The 21921-nt window shown below is 52.1% G+C and overlaps 1 protein-coding gene across 1 annotated transcript in view; it reads left to right on the forward strand.

Moving 5' to 3' along the window:
• Window positions 1–21921, forward strand: part of CFAP77 (cilia and flagella associated protein 77) — a 141119-nt gene that overhangs the window by 82016 nt on the left and 37182 nt on the right. Inside the window, exons 2-3 of the mRNA XM_021691662.1 lie at window positions 4850–4949; window positions 5490–5718. Of these exons, the coding sequence (XP_021547337.1) occupies window positions 4850–4949; window positions 5490–5718 (329 nt within the window). The remainder of the gene's footprint in view (window positions 1–4849; window positions 4950–5489; window positions 5719–21921) is intronic.

Consider the following 21921-nt stretch of genomic DNA (forward strand, 5'->3'; position numbering starts at 1 on the left):
GGGTCACATCAGGCCTACAGTGTTTTCTGAAGCAGCAGCTCTTCCCACAACCCCAAGCTAGACATGAAAACAGCGGACTTGCCCTGGGACCCTCCTGGGCATAAGGCTACAACATACATACCCTGTGTGGGTGGAGGGGCAGTGCGCAGAAGTCAAAGGCATGCTCCCTCGGCATGAGCAGCATCTTGCCTGCAGAGCTAAGCCTGGTGCACAGGGGAAGATGATGGATAGTTCATGCTAAATGCCAAGTGAGTAGTTCAGAGGCAACAAAGACCACATGGAGTCAGAAGTGGGTTCAAATCCTGCCTTGGCCACTCATGAGCTATGTGGCAAACAAGCTATGTGGCCCTAAAGCTGTCTGGGCCTCTGTTTCTCCACCTGAGAGCCGGGACAGTAGCAACCACTTTGCAGGATGATTTTAAGCATTAGAGGTGATGGAGGTGAAGGAGCCTGGCACGTGGTCACCGTGATTACAGGTGTCACTGTGGTCAGTGGCGTTGGCACAAGGTGGGCCCGGGAGCTCGTCTCATTGGTCAGCAGAGCTGGTCATGGGTGAGTCCGCTGGTCCTCTGGGCATTCACCTGTGAACACAGGGACCCCGAGGCACCTGGCCTCTAGACCTAAAGGACTGAGCTGCCTTTCAAGCGTGGGAGTATCTGGGAGATGGGGGGAGCCCAGGAAAAGGTCAGGGAGCACTCCCACAGTACTAGCCTGGACAGATGCTCTGCACACAGCTCCTGGGGTGTTCTCGAGATGGGCCCAGGGACCCTTTGGTGTCCTACAGGTGGCCCTCTCGGATGTTGGGGGGTGATCTGCCTGAGAGGGAAGCCAGTCCAGCTGCAGGGCTGGGAGGCTGAACCCCCTTCTCCGCTGAACTCGGGAAACTCTACCTCATTCCCGCCAGCTTATACTCTAGTCTGGAAAAGTTAGAGCAAATGACAAAACCAACACTCGGGGAATTCCAGATGTGAACCCACCGTCGCAAAAGCACATAGCAGAGAGCCCTTTGGGACCTAACAAATGGTTTTTGTGTTGCTGTTACTGTTTATCCCATGCCGGCGCTTACACAGGCTGGTGTGAAGGGGGGGGGGTCTCTGCGGCGCTCGACAACACATTGCTCTTTCCTGTGGCCGCGGCCACATCAAAGAGGAATGGGTTCTGAAGGAGGCCAGCAGGCAGGACTACACGGCATGCAGGGCACCCACATCAGGTCAGGAAGCAGCAGGACCAGCACCCCTGAAGCCCCCTCGTGCTGCTCTCAGCTACGACCCCTGCCCCAAGGGCACCCGAGCTCCCTCTGTGCGTCCCTTGTGTGTCTGGCTTCTTTCATCCCACGCTTTGTGTGAGAGCCATCGTATGGTTGTATGTGGCTATTTATTCATTGTTGCTGTAGTGTGGGATTTCCCAGCCTCGGCACTATTGGCATTTGAGGCCAGATAATTCTTCGTTGTTGGAGGTGAGGACTGTATTGTGCATTGTAGGATGGTTAGCAGTATCCCTGGCCTCCCCTCACCACGTGGAAAGTAGAACTCCTTCCCAAGTTGTGACAACTCAAAATGTCTCCGACATAGCCAGGTGTTCTCTGGGAGGCCAAAATTGCCCCTGATTGAGAACTGCTGCTAGGGAGTGTTCTATGGAATGAATATGTCACAACTTTTTTATCCACCTATCATGGCCATTTGGATTGTATCCGGTACTTGGCTAGTAGGAATTGAGGCGCTGTGAACATTCTCAGATGTGTCTTTGTTGGACATGGGCACTCATTTCTGTTGGGTGTCCAGGAGGGAACTGTTGGGTTACCAGGTAGGCATATGTTTAGCTTTAATAGATATTGCTAAGCAGTTTTCCACAGTGGCTGTTTATACTTCCTACCCAGTGCATCTGTGTTATGGTTGCTCCACATTCTCACCAATCGCACTGAGTTTTTACTTTGCATTTTTCAGACATTAAGCAACTTTAAATATGGATCTTGGCCACTTGGACATCCTCTTAATGAAGTGCCTGTTAAAGTCTCTTGCTCATCCTTCTATAGGATTGTCTGCCTTTTTTTCTTAATGATTTGTAGCAGCTCTTTATATATGATGGATAAGAGTCCTTTGCCAGATATATGTATTGTAAATATCTTCTCTCACTCTATGGACTCAGATTTTTAGAAATAGAGGCAGCCTGTGTTCCTCCAATCCAACCCCTTGGTGAGCTTGATTATTGTTATTTTTCAATTGTCCTTTTTGCAAAACAATAAATTTCATAAGGGCAAAGACTGTGAGTCTGCTTTGTTCACCGTAGAACTCCCAACTCAGGGCCTGGTGCGGAGTAGGTACAAAATAAGTATTTATAGAGTAAAAGAATGGGTGAATCTCCCATTGGGATGATTCTTGCAGCTTAAGGCTTCAAAGTGTTTGGGCAGTTGTTGATTCTCAGGGAACTCTTGGTAAAAAGTGAAGAGACAGGCACCTGCGTGCTTCTCTGTTCCCCCCCGCCCCCCACCCCCACCAATGTAACAGCCAGCTCCTGAGTCTGTCTGTCGTTCCTTTGCCAGCTGGAAGTCTGCCCACCTGCACCTGCCCTGAGGGAGGCGGGGGCCTCTCCTGGAGAAGTCACATTTTAATTAACTTCCCCTGCAGTCACCAGAGAGGCCAGATCATTTTCATAAACAAATGAGAAGCCAGAGCTTTGTCTGCAGCTCAGAGTGAGTCTTGCAGAAGGAATTCAAAGCAAACCACCCAGCAGAGGCTCTGTGCATTTGCCTGGAACCCAGAGCTCCATCCCTCTCAAGGGAGGTGGGGCCTGGATTTGAGATGGGAGAGAAGAGGGACAACAATGTGTAGAAGAGAACTGATAGGGTCTCCAAGGAGGCATTTCGTTCATTCATTCATTCATTCCTTCTGCCCCTATTTACCAGCATCTACTCTATGCTGGGCACAGGGAAAAAGAGGTGAGAATAAAGGGAAGCAGGGGGCAGAGGGGCAATCTCTACACTTCCTGCTCAATTTTGCTGTGAACATAAAACTGCTTTAAAAAACAAGGTCTATCTTTAAAAAAAAAAACTAAAAAAATTAACCTTAAAATAAATAAAGACTGAGAGCACATTCTACCAGGGGAGACAGACATTAAGCTGATCATCACGCAATTAATGACTTAATTAAACTGCTTTGTAATTTCCAGAGGCTTTACTGAGATATAATTCACATACCATAAAATTCACGCAAATAAATTGTACAAAGCCAGTGGCTTTTTGCATATTCACAGACTTGGGCAACCATCACTACCACCAATTTTAGGACACCTCTCAGGACACCCCCACCCCAAGCATTCCATTCCCATCTCCCTCCCAGCCATAAGCCACCACTAATCTACTTTCTGTCTCTATGGAATGGACTTGCTATTTGAGACATTTCATGTCAATGAACTCATGCAATACGTCATCCTTGGTGACTGGCTCTTTCCCTGAGCGTCATATTGTCAAAGCCCTTCTGTGCCGCAGAGGTATTACTGTGTAATTTTGAAAGTGCTCTATAAGTAGAGCTCAGGGGCCCCCGATGCCATATAACAGGGAAAGTTGTCTGGACTGAAGACAACCCAGGAGAGCTTCCCAGAGGAAGAGGTTTTTAATCTCAGGCATTAATGAGCACCTGCAATGTGCGACCAGGAAAGGGAAGGCAATACACATCATGGTTCTGGCTGTGTGGGAATTTATAATCCTGGCAGGTTGGCTCGTGGGTATCTGTCTAGCTGGTGGATCTGAGTGTGGGCTGGAGACGGACAGCTTGGGTTCAAATCCCAGCTTGGCCACTTCCTCCTGTGTGGCCCTGAGCAAACCGTCTGACTTGTCTATGCCTCAGCTTCCTCATCTGAGAAATGGGGCTGGTGATGGTGTCTGCCTCACAGGGCGGTTGTGAGGACCCAGTGAGAGAAGCATAGGAAGGACTGAACATTGTATCTGGGACTCGGTCAGAATCCAATTAGGGCTCAATAAAGCAGAGAAGGAGATGTTCTAAGCACCGTACAGGATAGGGCCTCTGACCTCAGGGAGCTGCTACTCTGAAGAGGGGCAGTATAATCTAATCTAATGACTAAGAGCCCTGGCCGGGGGCCAAACACACCAGCTTGTGAATCCCAGCCCATCCCTTAGGAGCCAGGGATCATGACTGCCTCTCTAGGCGTCCGCTTCCCTGTCTATAAAAAGTCGTGTGGTCGGTGATAGGGCAATTTTGTTCCTACAACCCCCTTCTCGGGGGCAAGGAGGAGTTCACCAGGGACCCAGAGAGTGAGGAAAGCTATCCAGCCACTGGGAAGGTGATAGTGGGCCTTGTCACCATAGCTCCACCTGCAGGTGAGGATTCAAGAGGCGTCGACATCCTCATTAGCTACAGTGACCGCGACATAAGCCATCTTTGGTAGGAATGAAGAGTCAGGTAGGAAAGATGCCTCCCCCCGCCTCAACAGGGGCCTCCAGGTGAATCTCTGAGCCAGGCCTTCCAGCATATCTGCGCGGGTGAGTCACATGCAGCTCCAGCCAGGCAGATCTAGGCTGGACCCCAGATGCAGCTCCTCGGGGCAGCGACTTACCCCGCTACCTCCCACTGGACAAACGAGCCTCCTCTTTCAAGACCTCAGGGGCCTTCCTGACTTGACTCTGCTCGCTTGTCCCTCAGCATGAGCACTTCTCCAGCGTGTGTCTCAGGGCCCCCCTCAGGGAGGGCTATCATCCAAACCCTGGTAGCCCTGCAGGTCACCCACAGGGCCTGGGGCCAAGCGAGCATCTGATGACTGCCGTGGCTGAGTCTGGTATAAGTGGTTGGTCTGGGATTCCACTCCTCACCTCTGCTTTCTGTCTTTCCCCAAACAGGCTGAACTCGGGAAGCCCCGAGAAAGAAGCTGCAGTCTGCCTGGGATTGATTTTAATTATGGACTCTACACCCGGGGGCTGGATGGAGGGGTCCCCGAAGGTGAGCAAGCAGACTCTGTAGCCCTAGGGGACTTGAGCTCTCAATCCAGGCTGCTCACTGGGCAGCTGGCCACGCTCTGCGGGAAGAGCCGAAGAGTCACGGGGTCTGCCCCATAGCATGATTCTGGTGGAAACCATAGTCAGGGCTTGGCCGAGATGGGGAGGTCCAGGCAGGGTCCAGGTCGAAGGTAGCAGGGAAATAGCAGGGCCCCAGCCAGTGTGGAACCTTGTCCCCAGGCAAGACTGTGTTCTGTGCGGTGTGAGCTTTGAGCATGGAGGAGGCTCAGGACCAACCCTCTGATGGCCCCAAGGAGGTAAAGGCCAGGCGAGCCCAGCTCCTCAAAGGATGCTCAGGCGCCCTCTGGAATCTCTGGGAATCCTGACCCTTCCCTTTCCAGCAGGCCACACAGGGCTGTCCCACAGCAGGCTCCGGGTTAATGGGAAGGTGTGCATGCCCAGGTTCTTCTGAGTCAGGTACCACCAGTTGCTTTACCTCCCAGACTGACTGCCGCACCACGGTGCTGTCTCGCCCTGCCCCCAGCCATCGGACACTGGAATGTGTTTAAGCAGCAGCCCACCTGCCCCCACGAGCTGACCCGGAACTACATCGCCATGAACCGCGGGGCAGTGAAAGCCGGCCTGGTAACTGCTCGGGAGAATTTCCTCTACCGTCAGCTCAACGACATTCGTATCAGTGACCAGGATGACCGGCGTGTCAAGAAAGAACTGCCCCCTCTCCCACCAAATATGACGTTTGGGACCCCGGCACGGTAAGGTGGCTGGCACTCAAGGCTCTATCCCTCACCATGGGCGGGAGGGCGCTCAGAGGTGACTGAATTAGGGAACAATGTGGGGCATGACTTTTGACTCCAGGCAGGGGCGAGTATTACAGGCCTGGTCAGTCAGTGTATCTCACAAACCTTGGTCACGGTGATTGGTCCAGCAGCAGACATGTAACCCATGTCCCCGCTCCGGAAGGCATGGCATTCTACGAAAGCAGAATGTGGTTGCATGTAAGCCAATCTCAACTCAAACTGCCTTGATGTTTTTTTCTCCTAAGTGGAATTTACTGGCTTATACGATTGAATAGCTCTGGGGTATAGAGCTTCAGGCATAGCTGGATCTAGGTAATCGAGGGATGTTATCAGTATTTGGTGTGTCTCTCTGTGTCTTGGTTGTGCTTCCCAGTCCTGGCGTCATTCTCCGACAAGCTTCTTCCTCATGCAGCAAAATGACCAGGAACAGTTCCATTCTCGGTGGGAAGGGCGCAGAAACTTCAACAGAGACTTGAGATTAAGATTCTTTGGTCCAGCTTCAGAGCCTTGCCTCTCCCTGAACCAACCACTTCCAGTAGGGAGTGTGAAGTATGCTGATGGGCCAGTCCTGGGTCACATGTCTGCCTCTGAACCAATTGCTGAGACCAGGAGATTCTGATGCTCTGATTGGCCAGGTCTGATCCCCTGCCCCCTCTGGGAGGGGGTGGCTGGTTGGAATCGGTCTCCACAATCCACAGAGGCAGGTGGTGGAGAAGGTGCAGAGTTCGAGGTTCTGACCCCAGAAGGAGGAGGACAGAGTAGAACAGCAGACAGAAGCAGCAGATGTTCAATACAGCAAGCCTTCCTAACCCAAACCACGTCATAGTACAAACATCACAAAATCACTGGTGTTTATGCCTCGCGCCATACAAATAAATAGAAGCACTCGAAGCTGGCAGAAAGTGGCCTGGAGCGTCCAGCTGCCCTAAGCCCCACCCAAATGCCGGAGACCCAGTATCTTGGTCCATCTGTGTGGACCAAGCCACCTTCCCATCCCCATCTCACTGGTCCCGGATAGGTGACTTCCTCAGGCTCCGCCACCATTCTTTCTTTCTTTATTTTTGGTGGTTCCTTCTTTATTTTTAATTTTTCTTCTAATCATTTTTTATTGTGGTAGGATGTACTATTTTTAAATGTCCAGTTCAGTGGCATTAAGTAAATTCACATTGCTGTGAACCACTGCGACCATCTGTCTCCAGAACTTTCTCTTCATCCCAGACTGACACTCTGCCCCCACCCAGTAAATGGTATCTCTCTGTTCCTCCCTCCCCTCAGCTCTTGGTAGCCAGCACTCTGCTTTCTGTCTCTATGATTCTGAGACTGTAGATGCCTCATCTAAATGGAATCATTCAATATTTGCTCTTTTGTGTCTGGCTTATTTCATTTACCATAATGTCTTCGAGGTTCATCCATGTCCATAGCAGGTGTCTGAATTTCCTTCCTTTTTAAGGTAGAATAATATCCCATTGTATGTATCCACCATGTTTTGTTTATCCGTTTATCCATTGATGGACATTTGGGTTATTTCCACCTTTTGGCTATTGTGAATAGTGCTTCTATGAACATGGGTGTGCAAATGCCTGTTTGAGCCCTGCTTTCAGTTCTTTTGGGGCATCTGCCCACGAGTGGAATTGCTGGATCATATGGGATTTTGGATTAAGTTTTTTAAGGAACTGCCAGGGTGTTTTCCACAGAGTCAGCCACCATACTTTTGTAGGCTTTTTCCCCTGCCCTTTCTCACAGCCCTACCTAGTAAAACCTACTTGTTCCCATCGTTCAGATCAGCATCATCTCTGCAGTAAGCTCTCCCATTTCCCGTGGACATCTCTCACCCGAAATGCATTTCTATTCATCAGCCCTCAAAACCTGGACTGTGACACTGGAGACACATTGGAAGCTCATTTCTGGACTGGATTAACTAATCGTCTGCACACCATCCTTCACCCACCTTTGAAGTAATGCCCCCAGTCAGTCCCTCCAGGGCAAGGCAAGGTTTCCCAAGACTGCCCGGAGTGCAGAGGGAGAGAGAGTCCCACTATGCACCAGATCACTAGATTAGTCCAGGCTGGTCGCCAGTGTCTCCAAGAAAGCATGGTTTCTGGGAGCACCTCTGGCTAGGAGTTTGCCTGGGGTTCTAGTCCCGGCATGGTCCGCAGCTCTTTCCCGCCCAAGGCTTCCAGTTCCTCGTCTGTAAGCAGGCTGTTACAGCAGTAACTCGGTGTTCCAGGGTTCCCGGATTATGTTTGGTCTCTATTTCCTTGTCTTTAAAGCCCCGTGCAGGAGGTCTGCACGGTTACTTGCCTGGCTTAGGCATGGAGAAATGAATTGACCTCCCTGAAATGGGTTCTCAACCTGATGTGCTTATATTTAAAAACAAAATTTTAGGGGCATCTGGGTGGTGCAGTCGGTTGTGTTCGACTCTTGGTTTCTGCTCAGGTGGTGATCCCAGGGCTGTGAGATCAAGCCCCCCATCAGGCCTCCCTTTATGCCCCTCCCCACCACTCTCTCTCTCTCTCTCTCTCTAAATAAATGAATCTTTAAGAAAAAACTTCAGAAGACATAGAACATTAGTGATCACCTAGTTCAAAGCCCTGATTTAAAACAAGAAAGCAGGGGCTCCTGGCTGGCTCAGTCGGTAGAGCATGTGACTCTTGATCCTGGGGTCGTGAGTTCAAGCCCCATGTTGCGCATAGAGCTTACTTAAAAAAAGATGAAAAATAAAATAAATAGGGGCGCCTGGGTGGCTCAGTCGGTTGGGCATCTGATTCTTGATTTCAGCTCAGGTCACGCTCTCAGGGTTATGAGATGGAGCCCCGCATCAGGCTCCACACTCAGTGCAGAGTCTACATGTCCCTCTCCCTTTGCTCCTCATCCTCTCTCTCTCTCTCTCTGAAATAAATAAATAAAATCTTAAAAAATAATAAGATAAATAAAACAAGAAAGCAGAAGTTCAGAGAGGTGAAGAGACTTTCCCAAGCAAGTTGTGACCAGACAAGAGCCAGATCTAGAGCCAGGCGGGCCGACTCTCTGTCTAGTGCTCTTTCTTCCACACCTTGCCTCCTCGGGACTGAGGTACAGTGTGAACACCCATAGTTTCCGGTCCTGGGGCTACATTATTCCACATACAATGGGAAAGTTTAAGTCAGCTGGGCTCAGAAAGGACATCCATTATCATCTGGCTTTCAATATAAAATCTTAAATTGCTATAAAACCGAGTGGCTACAATTCCAGGGGAAGGACGTGATGAAGTGCGGGCTATATCTTCTGTGATGGTAAATGGGCTTTGCATATGCAAATTGAATGGATTTTAAAATGGTATTTAATGACAATTTTCGTAGCAGACGTTAACATTAATTGCACAAAAATGAAAATGCTGCATTAGGTTGCTGTTAGCAGCAAATATCGTGGCCATAAAGCTTTATCTTTATCAACAGCAGCCCTTTCTCATGTGACAGGGCAGCTCAGCAAATTGCAAGCAAAAGGGCTTTTACAGAGCAAAAATATCCCCCAAAGCAGGCCCAAATCAGCATCAATTCCGCTTTATTTCTTCGTAAGTGGAGGTTAAGTGGCTGCTGGAAAAGCTTTTACCGAGATGCCCAGCCTGCCTGCAGAGCCCCTCCACCTCACAACGTAAGTGCGAGGAGCAGTTAAAAGATGAGCGCCCCTCTCCATAATGGGGCTATTACTTTAAAGTTATGGGGCCGAGGCCCATTTCCTAATGATCACCTTTTACAAGCCTCGATTGTATTTATTTCTTTACTTTAAAAGCATGTTAAAAAACCAAATCCGATTACACACGACTACCCGAGGAGTTGTTGGGGCGATTTGGTCCAATAAATAAATAGACAAAGAAACAAATGAGTGCCATTTATTCACAAGTACAGATATGTTAAAAAAAAATAATAAGTCCCATCTCAGACTAAATACACGGAAAACTCATTCTAAGCTAGGGATGCTAACGAGCATGCCAAGTGCCGCGCAAGAAAAAATTCTGACCACGGCTATTCCTCCTGGCCTCCGATATCAAATCCTCTTGCCCTTTATGTATCTTACGATGGACAAAATAACAGGTGTGAGGGGCCCACCTCCCGCCCCCTCAGCCTCTCCATACTAGATGGGAGCCAAACCCGAGTTTGGGCTTATTTCCTTTCCAGTTAGCTGATTTGGTTTCCAATCCACACTGATTTGTGGCAGATTGTCATTGCATCGGAAAGGTACATTTCAGTTCACGAGCTGGTGTGGCTAAAAGGAAGTGGGGGCCCCCAGCAATGATCGGGAAACAGAGCCCATGCGGACTTGCGGTCACAAGCTGGGGCCACGGCCAAGTCGACCCACGACGCTGTTTGGCCCATGAAGTAATTATAAAGTTTGAATGACTTGCCACATTTTAAAAAGTCAGGGGATTTCATATAAAAACCTGGATTTCCCACTTCTCCCAAAAAGTCAGAAGCCAGGCAACCGGGGTCTATACCCCTGCCTGGGACCAGGGGCTGGGGCTGGGAGGCAGGGCCCCTTTGGGACAGAATCCGTGCATGCTCTTCTGTCTATCCCAAGCCCTGCCCAGCCTGCCTTCTCTCCTTTTTGTTATTTGGTCCTGGTGGACGCTGAGTTTGCAGCCTCCTGGTGTAGACTGGCCATCCCGATCCCTCTGATAAAGGTAGGGGCCACCAGTAACAGAAGGTGCTCTGCACTAAGTTTACATGGCAGGACTTTTGTGCATGGAATCACTAGTGCTAATATCACCCCTCTGAGTCAGGTATCCTGCCTCAATGTATCATTTGCTTCTCAGCCCAGGAAAGGGGGTGCAGCTTATGGATGCAAACTGGCAGAGCAGGATTTGTACCCCGTCTGGCTGGCCAGCTTTGAAGACCACCCCTCTAGGATCAGGCAGCTGGGGAGAGCCCATGCATTATGGCTCTACCGTCTCACCGTCAAATCTCAGACTTCAAGTCAGGGAAGGATTTTAAATTCTCATTACCCACGTGTAGGGCCGTAACACAGATCTCCAAGCATGCTGCGACCCAAGGTCCATAGACAGATATGTCTGGAGGCCAGAAATGTAACTATTAAAGAAGCACTTAATTATTGATGCATTTTAATAAGTGTTTGCAAATGTTCACATGCCCTTGGCACATCTTAATTGTTACTGCTCCTAATTGGTCCAGCATTGTCGATTATGATGAGTCAGGGATGGCGGGGAGCGGGGGAGCGGCAAGCGCCGGGCAGCAGCTGGTGCTCCTGGCAGATTCTAGGCACCCAGGGCTCTGCCACGATCCTGCCTGGGAGTCTCATGCCACATGCAAGGCAAGGATGCTAGCAGGAGGATCCATCACTCAGTCGATAAGCGAACAGCCCCCTCCTGCATGTCTGTGTATGACATGGGCCAGATGAAAGGTAGGAGGCCCCTGCTCTGAACTCATAATGGCAAATATGTATTATTGTTATAATTACATGTCAGGCCTGAGCGCCTCTGATGCACCCTCTCCCTAAATGACTTTGAACAGCTCAGTGAGTGCCAGGTTGAGACTCTCACATCCCATCTTACAGAAGAAGAGACAGAGGGTCAGAGAGGTGACGTTATTTGCCCCTGGCTGCTCTGCGCTGGGACGGGGATTGGTCTGGTCCGAACACTTGTGATGGTGACCATGGCACTGACCTACCTGCCTAACAAACACAAGGATGGAGGTAACACGGGTGGAGATGCTCCCCAAGCTTTCTCTGCACTAGAGGGGGGTGAGACAGAATCTGTGTACACCTATAGAGAGAGAGAGAGTGGAAGACCGTTCTGTCTGGATTTTTCTTAAAGCTTTAAATTTACTCTGAACACAATGAGCTTCCCTTCCGATGTGCCCCTTCTCTTCCCTCCCCCTTCAGTGGCTCCCCATTTCCCGATAAACAAACTCCTTGATGGGGCACCCAGAACCTTCACTGCACTGGATGCTCCAGCCTGCTTTGTGCACCTCAGCATCCCCGGTGCTGACCACAGTGCCCTTGCTGAAGAGGTCCTCAGTAAACACTCGCCAAATGAACCCACGAGCAAGTGGCCACTTTGGAATCTGAATGTGAAGCTGGTAGCAATGTGCAACTTGGGCAGAAAACTTGGTTTATCCACCAGTTAGTCTAGTCTAGACCCACCGCCCATCCTGGTGCTGAACGCATTCAGACCATGGAGAAATGAGAAACACAGGAAAGGTAGGAAATGCTACCAGCCCACCCTCTGTGCTGCTGCCCGCCCAGCTATCAGATGCATCATCAGCCTGACACTGACAAATGTGAAGGATGGAGGAAATTTTACAGGCTGTTAAAAAATGTTTGCTGCCTGACAGGTTTTTTGAATCTTTCTGCCAAGCTGATTTATTTTACAAATTTACAATGGGCCCATCAGTCACTCTGGGTTATTTTGTTTCTCCCAGAGCTGATGGCCAAAATCCAAGCCGCCCACCCAAACTCCCATAAAATAATAATAAGCCCCTTCCCAGACGACTGTCCTGGGGATCCAAGACAGTTTCTGAATGGGGAGACCAACTCCAGATTTATTGGTGGCCTGAAAGCCGGCTGACTGAAACCGGCCTGACCACAAGGGGGAGCGTGTGGATCTCGCAAGGTACCCCCGCACCTGAAATGCACATCCTACTGGCCAAGAAACCCGCCCAGACCTGCTCCTGACCCTGACAGTAAATAGTTCTCTGCTTTCCTGGACGCTCTGGTCCTGGAGGCCAGGGACAATGTCAGTTTTGGCTGTGCCTGGTACACAGTAGGCACTCAGTAAGTATTTGTTGAGGACAAATATGGTCCAGGGCCTTTGAAGGCTTTGAGACAGAGTTACTGAATGTGAACACACAGTCCTTTTGAGACCGGAGAGGAGATGGTAAGCCAGAGTGCTGTGTCATTTAACAGACTCTGCTGTGTTCCCCTGTGGTTAATGTTATGAATCAATATTGTGGCGATGCTGCCTCAAAGAGCAAATGTGTCCCTTGGCCTCGTTACTAGAGGTAGCAAGTCCTGAACAAGGGAGGTGACCTTCCTACTCTATTCTGCTGCTCAGGCCACACTTGTAGCATCAAATTAAAAAACATGAGGCATCATACATTCAGGGAAGGCCCAGAGACAGCAGGATGGGGGGTAGCATGAGGGAGAGAAACCACTATGTACGAAGAACATGACAACAAACGAGGACAGTGGAGGGGCTTTATTCTCAGAGCCTTGAGAGAAGAAAACGAGGACCGGTGTGTGTGTTTGGAGAGCAGGACTGGTGGTTCACGCAGCAGAGCCCTCAATAAACAGCAGACTGGTGCATCATCTCATTAAATCCCTACAACTCCATCATTTTATAGATGAGGAGACTGAGGCTCGGAGAGTCACCTGCCCAAGGCCACACGGCCAGTCGGTGACAGAGCCAGGATCTGAGCAGCTGTCCATACCCACAGCCTGCATGCTTCCGGGAGGCAGAGCCAGAGCCTGGGCGAGGAAAACATTTCTCATCCTGAGCCCCATCCACAAGGCCACCCGGGGGTTAGGGTTAGGGTTAGGGTACGGGCGAGTCCTCGGCCGTGGGATGGCATCCGCGAACAACAGCTACAGTGATCTGCAGCTGATGCGGGCGAGCCCTTCCCGGGGACCCAGCTCTCCACAGAGTAACCCACCACCTCCATCTACCAACAAGGAAACTGAGGCTGGGAGAGGTTATGTCCCTGTAGCAAGAGCTCACAGGTGATAGTGGAAGCTTGTAAGTTCGGGTCCAGGCAGTTTACTCTAGGACCCTCATGCTCGGGGAGGTGTTGGCTCGCACCCCAGACCCACACATCACTGCCAGGCCAGGTCCTGGAACACCCCAAACTGGGTCCAACAGGGGGCCCCTCCTCAGGGGCAGTCTGCTTCCGTGGACCTGACCTGGAGGGCCTTTTGTTAAAAGAGGCCCAGGCAGGGAGAGTAGCTGGGAGGAGGTGTTGGAGGGGGCGGCTATCCTCTCCTCCTTCGTCTCTGGGACCCCTGCCCAGCTGCTCCTGCTTCAACCTCTCCCACCTCCCCAAACTCCTGCTCACTCCTTCCTCCAAGGCGGCTTTGTTGCCAGAGCCAGGAATGAGACATTTTTCATGCTTTGCCTTTTTTCCCTCTCCACTCTCCTGCGGCCCAGACAGAGATTTATTCCCGGCCCGAGGCTCTCGGCATTCGGAGCAGGGAGGGCTCAGGGAGGCGCTGATGGGCCCATAATGGATAGGGCCGTGCTCCCCTGGGGCCTGGCCCTCCCGAACCCCATCCATCAGGAGCCGCTCGGTGCCAAGGTCAGCGCTAACGAGGCCGCAGGCCGCTCCCCCTCGGGGCCTCCCCAGCTCCCGCTCTCCCACTTTTGATTTTTCCAGAGCTGGGCCTCGCCTGCCCGCGTCGGTGGGCAAAGCATGGGAGTGGGCCTGGTGCCCCAGCCTCCGCAGCCCCAGCCTTGACACAATCGGAGGGTTTGCTGGGCTGTGGCTGGCTCTGCCCCTCAGTGACACGGTGGCCCCTCTGACATGGGACACAGGTGAGCTGGTCCTGCGGGGAGAGCTAGGCTTCGAGCCCAACACAACCCCCCAACCTGCTGCCATGCAAGACCCCCATGCAAAAGAATTCATAGCATAAAGCGTGTTGCTGAACATGTTGCGCTCAGGGGCCAACGCCGTCCCTTTCCCTTTGGAGGCCAGAGGGAGGCGGCCTTTCATGGCAGAAAACCAGGCACCCTGCACCAGGTTCGATTCATAATAATACCAGCTTCCATTTCATTAGCTCCTCTGGGCCCAGGCACGGGGACGGGCCCTCCGTGCACAGCATTTTCCCTGACCTTCAGAATGACCCTTGAGTAGCAACACTCTTTCTACAGATGGGGAAACTGAGGCCCAGAGGCCCTTGTCTGTGATCGCGTGGCTGGAGAGTGGGATTTGACCTCAAAGGTCTGATCTGTCACTTCCGTCCTGTACCGCGTGCTCACTCAGTGCCCGCCTGTGCTGGGCGTCACGCTGGGTGTTCGGGATACCGAGAGGAAACGGGACACAAAATGAAACACAGCAATGTGGCGCACACACGTTGTTTCTAGGCGGGAGGCGGCAGAGGGCGGGAGAGGGCGCAGGGAGACTCTGGGCCCTGCCTGGTTTTGCACACTGCTGTATCCCGAGTGCCTAGCACAGGCCCGGGACGTAGTAGATGCTCAATAAGTGCTTGTTGCCCAACTGCGTGGGAAAGAAGAGTTGGCTTGCTGGTGATCCATCCCCAACTTGGAAACAGCCAGCATGTGAGATGAGCAACTCTTCCCTGGGCTTGGACCTGTCGGGCGCTGAGCTTCCGTTATCAGTGTCCCGGGGCTTCTGTAACAAATCACCATGAACTGGGTGGCTTCACACAACAGAAATGTATTCCCTCCTAACGTGGAGCCAGAAATCCAAACTCCAAGTGTTACAGGGCCCCCTTCCCCCCGAAGGCTCTAGGCGAGAATCCCTCCTGCCTCTGCCAGCCTCTTGTGGCCCCGGGCGCTCTGGGCTTGTGGCTGCATCCTCCAGGCTCAGTTCTGTGCTCACACGGCTTCTTCTCAGTGTGTCTTGGTCTCTCCCCTTTGGTCTCCAATAAATGACACGTGTCACCGGATTCAGGGCTCACCCCAATAATCCAGGGTGATCTGACCTCAAGATCCCAAAGCTAGTTATACCTGCAAAGGCTCCTTTCCCAAATCAGGTCACATTCATGGGCTCCGGGGGTTAGAAGGAGGACATATCTTTGGGGGGCCACCCACTATTCACCCACTATAATCATCAGGGCGTCTTACCACAAAGTCAGAAAGCCATGCATTTCAGGCACTGTGGGGTTTTGGGGAAACCAAATTATTGCTTTGGGATGCCTGCTCCCGGGGTCTTGTTACATGCTGCCCATCCTGTGTTTGTGGAAAATAAGAAAGTGGTTTGCAATCAGTCAAAAGTTTTGCCAGAAGATGATAGGTATCCATGCTTTCTGGAGGAGCAAACGTTTTGCCACTGCTTTCTTCTGTGTTTATTAGGAAACTTTCCAAAACCACAGAGACGTTCAGAAGCTTTCATAACTAACTTCATGAACCCGCCACTCGGATTTCACAAATTTTACCCCTGGCTGTATTTGCGCCCAAGCCCTTATTAAAGAAATAAAATAGAACAAATACAGCTCGGAGCCCCTTCTCAGCCCTTTCTAGCCCCACACCCTTCCCTCTGTTCCCAGAGGACCATCCTGAGGTTGGAATATGCATCCTTTCCATCCGGGTTTTCCCATCTTTGCTACACCGTTGGATGGCCACAAATAACGCGTATTTATTTGTTTGTGTGGCTTCAAAACACATAAGTCCCTTTGCGTGGTGACTTTTGTCACTCCACACCTGGAAATGTCACCCTGGCCCGCTGGGTGGGTGTATTTGTCTCCCATCGCCGGACATCCAGGTGGCTCTTCATTTCCCGTGTGTGAGATTCCTCAGGATCAAGTCCACGGGTGGAGGTGCTGGGCTGAAGGGGGCCCTCCTCAGCTTCTGCCAGATGCTGGCACCCTCTCTGCCACTCCCACAGGGCAGGGAGGCCCCATCTGCTACTCGCTTTGTCCCCAGATGCCAGGACCCCTGCACAGCAGACGCCTGAGTGGTCCACAAGGCATTCCGTCCCCCGTCATGTCCACTGGCTTTGCTGGGCCTTCTCCCCCCAGAGGGGCTCAAGCCCCTGCCATGCCTGGAGCAGAGGGGCGGGAGGGGGTGCGCTGCAGGTGCGCAGGGGGAGCTCCCAAGTTTCAGGTGCAGGCCCTCCAGGTTGAGAGAGAAGCTTCCAGAAAGCCGGTCCTGCTCTGCTGCCCATCCTGCCGCCGCCTGCCTCCAGGCGCCTGTGTGGGGAAACTGCTAATTGACTTCACCCTTGTGAAAAATGTTAACAAATTGCAAATGACCTCTTAGGCAAATTTAGAAGTCAGGAGTGCACTGCTAACTAAGCCTCCCTCCTCTGCCATTAGTTTTTATGTTGGCGCCGCAAACAATTAAAAAAATAACCAGAAGCCCAGAGGTCCTCTTCTCTAATTAGCTCTAAGAGTCCTGCCAGGGAGAGCGGCACCTCAATTACCGCCCCTTCCTCCAGGCTAGTTAGAAAAGACAGGCCCTCAGGCCAAGGGGGGGACACTGAGGAACAAGGCGGAGGGGGTGAGGAGGGATGTGGGGGCTGCAGCAGGCCCCTGGGGCCAGAGCTGACAGGCCGCCCGCCCCACAGATGTGCTGGTGGCCGCCAGGTTAGAGGGTCCCCTGCATGGGAAAGGCTCAGAGCCGGACCCCCCCAAAGGGTGCCGGGGGCCATGTGGGCCAGGACCCCAGGGGGTGGGGGGCTGCAGCCCTGGTAAAACTCAGGGGCCTGGACCCCAGGCCTGGTGAGTCAGAAAGTCTGACGGTGGGACCCAGGCCGCTCTACCCGGGATAAGCTGTCGGGGTGATTCTTGTTTGTCCTCAAGACTGAGGCTCTCTGGGCCCCACAGGACTGAAACGCAGCTTCGGATGCAGGCCCAGGCCTGCAGCTGGCGACAGCACGACTTCCGCGGGCCCCCGGGCACTCTTGCCTTCATGAGCCCCTTCCTCCACAAAAAAAGCATTATAATAATCTAAAATATTTCGTGGCTGTGCTGATTTTAAAAGAAATTAAAGCATTGCCATGGGTCCCTAACCGTGTCCTAGGGCCTAGGCGTCACGTCTCCTGGGCCAGTGGGCAGGTTGGCCCTGCTTTTCCCCTTCAGGCCTACCAAACCCTCCCTCCTCTGAGTGCGTTTCCTCTCTTCTCCCACCCCCTCCTGAGGGAGCAGAGGTGGAGGCAGGGAGAGGATGGGAAAACTAGCTGTGAAGCCTGAAGACCCCAGACTCTGCACGGCACTCTCCGGCTCCCACGTTGAGGGACTCTGAGCTTACACTCTCTGCGGGCCTCCATATCTCCGTCTGCAAGTGGGGTCAACACGACGTCCTCCTGGGTCAGAAGAAATGGTGTGAGTTCATCAGTAAAGAGTTCTTGGAGCTCTTGAAAAGAGGGACACCAAGTATTATCACCACATTGTATTGTGATTCAAGAGGCAGAGAGTGGGGGTAGACTTTCACATGCCTGTAGAGGCCCGGCAGGTAGGAGGGGGGAAGTCGGTGCTGTGTGAGGCAGGAGGGAGTGGTGGGGTCTGCGTCACAGTCGGGCACATGCCTGGTCGAAGGGCAGCAGCTCCAGCCGGTTACTGACCCCTGGGAATGGGGGCTCAGCATTGCCCTAACAGACAACCTAATGCCTCGCTAAGGAAAGCCAGACATTTGGATTCTTACATGAATTCTGATTTTTAAAATATATATATATTGGTAGCAGAGAGTTTTTGAATGTTATAGACCGCACTAAGCTGGTGTGCGGGCCAGTGCAGCCTGGGGTCTGCTATTTGCAACCACGTTGGTGCAGGACCCCCAAATCCAGGTCCGGAGCAGGCTTCTTCATCTGCTTGAACTGTACCAATCGTTCGATATCATTAACACTAGTTCTTCATCAACCTGTTTCTTTGTCAGTAAAACAGGGAGTGATTAGAGTTGCAGGTCCTCTGTCTCGTGGGGTTCTTGAGAGGGTGACATGGAGCGGTCCCGGGCACGTGGGTGCAGCGTGGGAGGGAGGGGGCATGGTGGTCAAGGGTCCCTGGAGGGGCCTGGGGTGATGGAACTGTTTTGTATCTCGACTGTGCAGTGGGCGCGTGAACCCCTGCATGTGAGGAATTGCATAGAAATAAATACGCAAATGAGTACGAGTAAATCTGGGGAGAGCTGAATGAGATGCGTGGACTGTGTTGCTGCCGATATCCCGGTGGTGGTTTTGTTCTTTAGTTTTGTAAGAGGTTACCATCGAGGGAACTGGGGTAAGGGGTGTACGGGAATCTCTCTGTTTTGTTCCTTCCAACTGCTCGTGAAATCTACAACGATCTTGATAAAAAACTTCAATTAAAAAAAAAAGCAAAAAAAAAAAAAAAAAAAGGATTTAGCCGTGGCTTTGGTACCGTGGAGGCGAAGTTAAGCCAGGACCACTTACTGGAAGAAACAACAGTGCTGCTGTAGGCACGAGCCGAGGGCTCAGCAGACGGCTTCCGAAGTCACTGGGCTGTCAGACAGAGGGGCCCGTTCTGGAAGCCTCGGGGGGTGGAGGAGAAGGGAAGGCACCCCAGCCCGTCTGAGCACGCAGGCCCCACGGGGCAGGGAGGAACACCTCAGGCGGATGTGCCAGGAGCTAGGGCCCCTTACACGGTGCCACTGTTGTCTGTCCCTCGTGGGCTCGGTTTTGATTTAGAGCCTCTGGCAGAAGCCCAGCCCTCCGGCCTTCTCCCTCCTCCAAAACCAGACCTTCCACAGTCCTTGGCCACGGCCCATTCCGGAGGCCACTGTCTACCCCTCCAGTCTTCCAGGGCTGTGCGGGGCCGGTCGCAGTGCCTCGCCCGCCCCATGGGAGCAGCAGACCCCTGGTATATTAGAGATGGATTTTAATTCTATTTTAACAAAATAGCTGTCTCCACTGGAAGAAGCATCAAGCACCAAATAAGGACCAGTTTTGAGCGGAATCACGTTGAACAGACCTCCGTGCTGTCATTGATTTTCCAGGAAGAAAAAAATTGCCTCTGGCTACTAAACCGAATTAGTAGTCACTGATGACCAATTATTTTAGCCCGCTGTGAACGGATAGCCGTACTAAAATCCGGTTTGTCAGACCCAAGGCTCCCTTCTCAAACACCTTTCAACAAATGTGTACCTGAAGTCCCTCAGAAGGTTCCTGCAGCTTCCTCTCTTCCGCCAACTTCTCCAGCTCCACAAAGTTTTAATGAGCAGCGAAGATGAAGATGGGTTGCCATGAAAGGGGCCCCCCTAATCCACAGAGCGCTCTTTGGCAGAGAGGAGCCGAGCCGGCAAATCAGAGCTGTCAGCCCTCATCCCCCGCACGTACAAAATGTCAGCCTAATGTTTGCAAATGATAATTTCCATTTCCCTTGCTCGTCCCTGGTGCCTTCATCCGAGATCAACCCCTGGTCTGGGGTATCAATCGCGAAGCAGCGAAGATGGATTGGATTGAACTAATTTGAAGTTTCTTGCAGGCCTACCCCGAGTAGAGCTGATTGCATTTCATTTTATTCCCCATTTTCCGCTTTATTAGACTTAGTTTTGACACGGTTTTGTTGTTAGCGAAAACATCAGGGTGGTGAGGAACTTCTCCGAGAGGTTCCTGCCAGGTTATGGGCAAACAATTTGTCACTGACGGGCACTGCTCAGACACAGTGGAAAGGGTGTGCAGAAATCCTCGAAACTGGGGCGCCTGGGTGGCTCAGTTGGTTAAGCGACTGCCTTCGGCTCAGGTCATGATCCTGGAGTCCCGGGATCGAGTCCCGCATCGGGTTCCCCGCTCAGCGGGGAATCTGCTTCTCCCTCTGGCCCTCCCCCCTCTCATGTGCTCTCTCTCTCTCTCTCAAATAAAAAAATAAAATCTTTAAAAAAAAAAAAAAAAAAAAAGAAATCCTCGAAACTGTGTGCGAGGGCCCGAGGCCCCCGGGATGGGGCCACCCGGGCTCAGGACCCATTGCCTTCTCTCCATAGAGGAAGCACTGTCGGACGGAAAACACAGCTTTACCATCCGGGCACAGAGCAGGACCAGCGGCGAGGCCACCCGGACAGGCCACTGCACAGCGGCCACTGGATCTCTCAGACCTCCTTTGGGGTTGCTGAGCACACAGCCCCACCGTGAGGAGGCAGACTCTTTAGAGCCAGGGAAACCTGCATGGGGTCCCCGGCTCTGGCACCTGCCTGCTCCATGTCCCTGAGCAAACCCTGGGCAAGTTCCTTGCTTTATCTGAGCCTCAGTTTCCCCATGGGAAAGCGGGAATGTTCCCCTTCACTTTCGGAGTCATGAGGAATCAGTGGGACTGCAGCTGGAATGCTCGACAGCGGCTTGGTATAGTACGTGCTCATTGAAACAGGAGGTATTTCTGACCTGCTGTTAGTCTCCGATGCCCATCAGGCCAGTGCAGGGCTGGGAGGCACGGTGCCAGCCTGATGGGATGTTCATGCCCACCCCTCTGTGAGGAGTCCCCTTGCTTCACTCCCCCACCCCCACTACCCTCTGCTCATCCTCAAAGATCCATCAAAAGGCTCAGAGAGAACGTTCCGCCTCCCACGCCCTTGCTGAATTAAGTTCCTGCCTCCTAGCTCCCACGGCATCTCTACATTGGCGCTTAGGTCTGCAGAGGGGAGAGCTGCAGGTGGATGCGCCCACAGGCTCCCCACACAAATGTCACACTCACCGGCTGTGTGGTCTTGGGCAAGACAGTGACCTTCTCTGGGCCTCGGATTTCCTGTCTTGGAATGAGAATATTAATGTCATGAGATTGAGCCCTGCATCCGGCTCTGCGCTCAGCGTGGAGTCTGCTTATCCCCTTCCCTCTGTTCTTCTCCCCCACCCCCTGCTCTCTCTCTCAAATAAATACATTTTTAAAAATCTTAAAAAAAAAAAATCTGTCTCTAGAGCTGTTGTCCTCAGGATTGAGGAAGCAGGCAGGAAGTGTACGCTGTGATAATTATCATTATTTTTGCTGCAGAGTGCAGAGCGCATGTCCCTGCGTTTCAGAGCGCCCAGCCCATGGCGGGGAGGTGCTGTTCATGCTCCTGGGAGGGTCAGATGGGTGAGCGGACAAACGAGTAAGTGGACGCAGGGCCGAGATCTCATTCATAGGATGTGTAGCCTTTCCTCCCCTGGAATGGCCTGGGTCCTCAAATCCTATGTCGCCGCCCCCATCCCAGCCTAATTCACCCACCCCCACCACCACAGCAAGAGTTGTGAAGTGTGACCGTCACCATGCCTCATCCTCTCTCCTGCTCAGAAACCATCCGTAGCTCCCTAGTACCTTCACCAACACCTTCCTCTCTTAGGGCTCCTGCCTTGGTCATTTTCTCCTCAACCCATCTTCTTAGTTTTCTCTCTCTTTTTTTTTTTTAAAGATTTTATTTATTTATTTGAGAGAGAGAGAATGAGAGACAGAGAGCATGAGAGGGAAGAGGGCAGAGGGAGAAGCAGACCCCCTGCTGAGCAGGGAGCCCGATGTGGGACTCGATCCCGGGACTCCAGGATCATGACCTGAGCCGAAGGCAGTCGCTTAACCAAC

Source organism: Neomonachus schauinslandi, chromosome 13, assembly GCF_002201575.2.
Source record: "Neomonachus schauinslandi chromosome 13, ASM220157v2, whole genome shotgun sequence".
NCBI classification, from domain to species: Eukaryota; Metazoa; Chordata; class Mammalia; order Carnivora; family Phocidae; genus Neomonachus; species Neomonachus schauinslandi.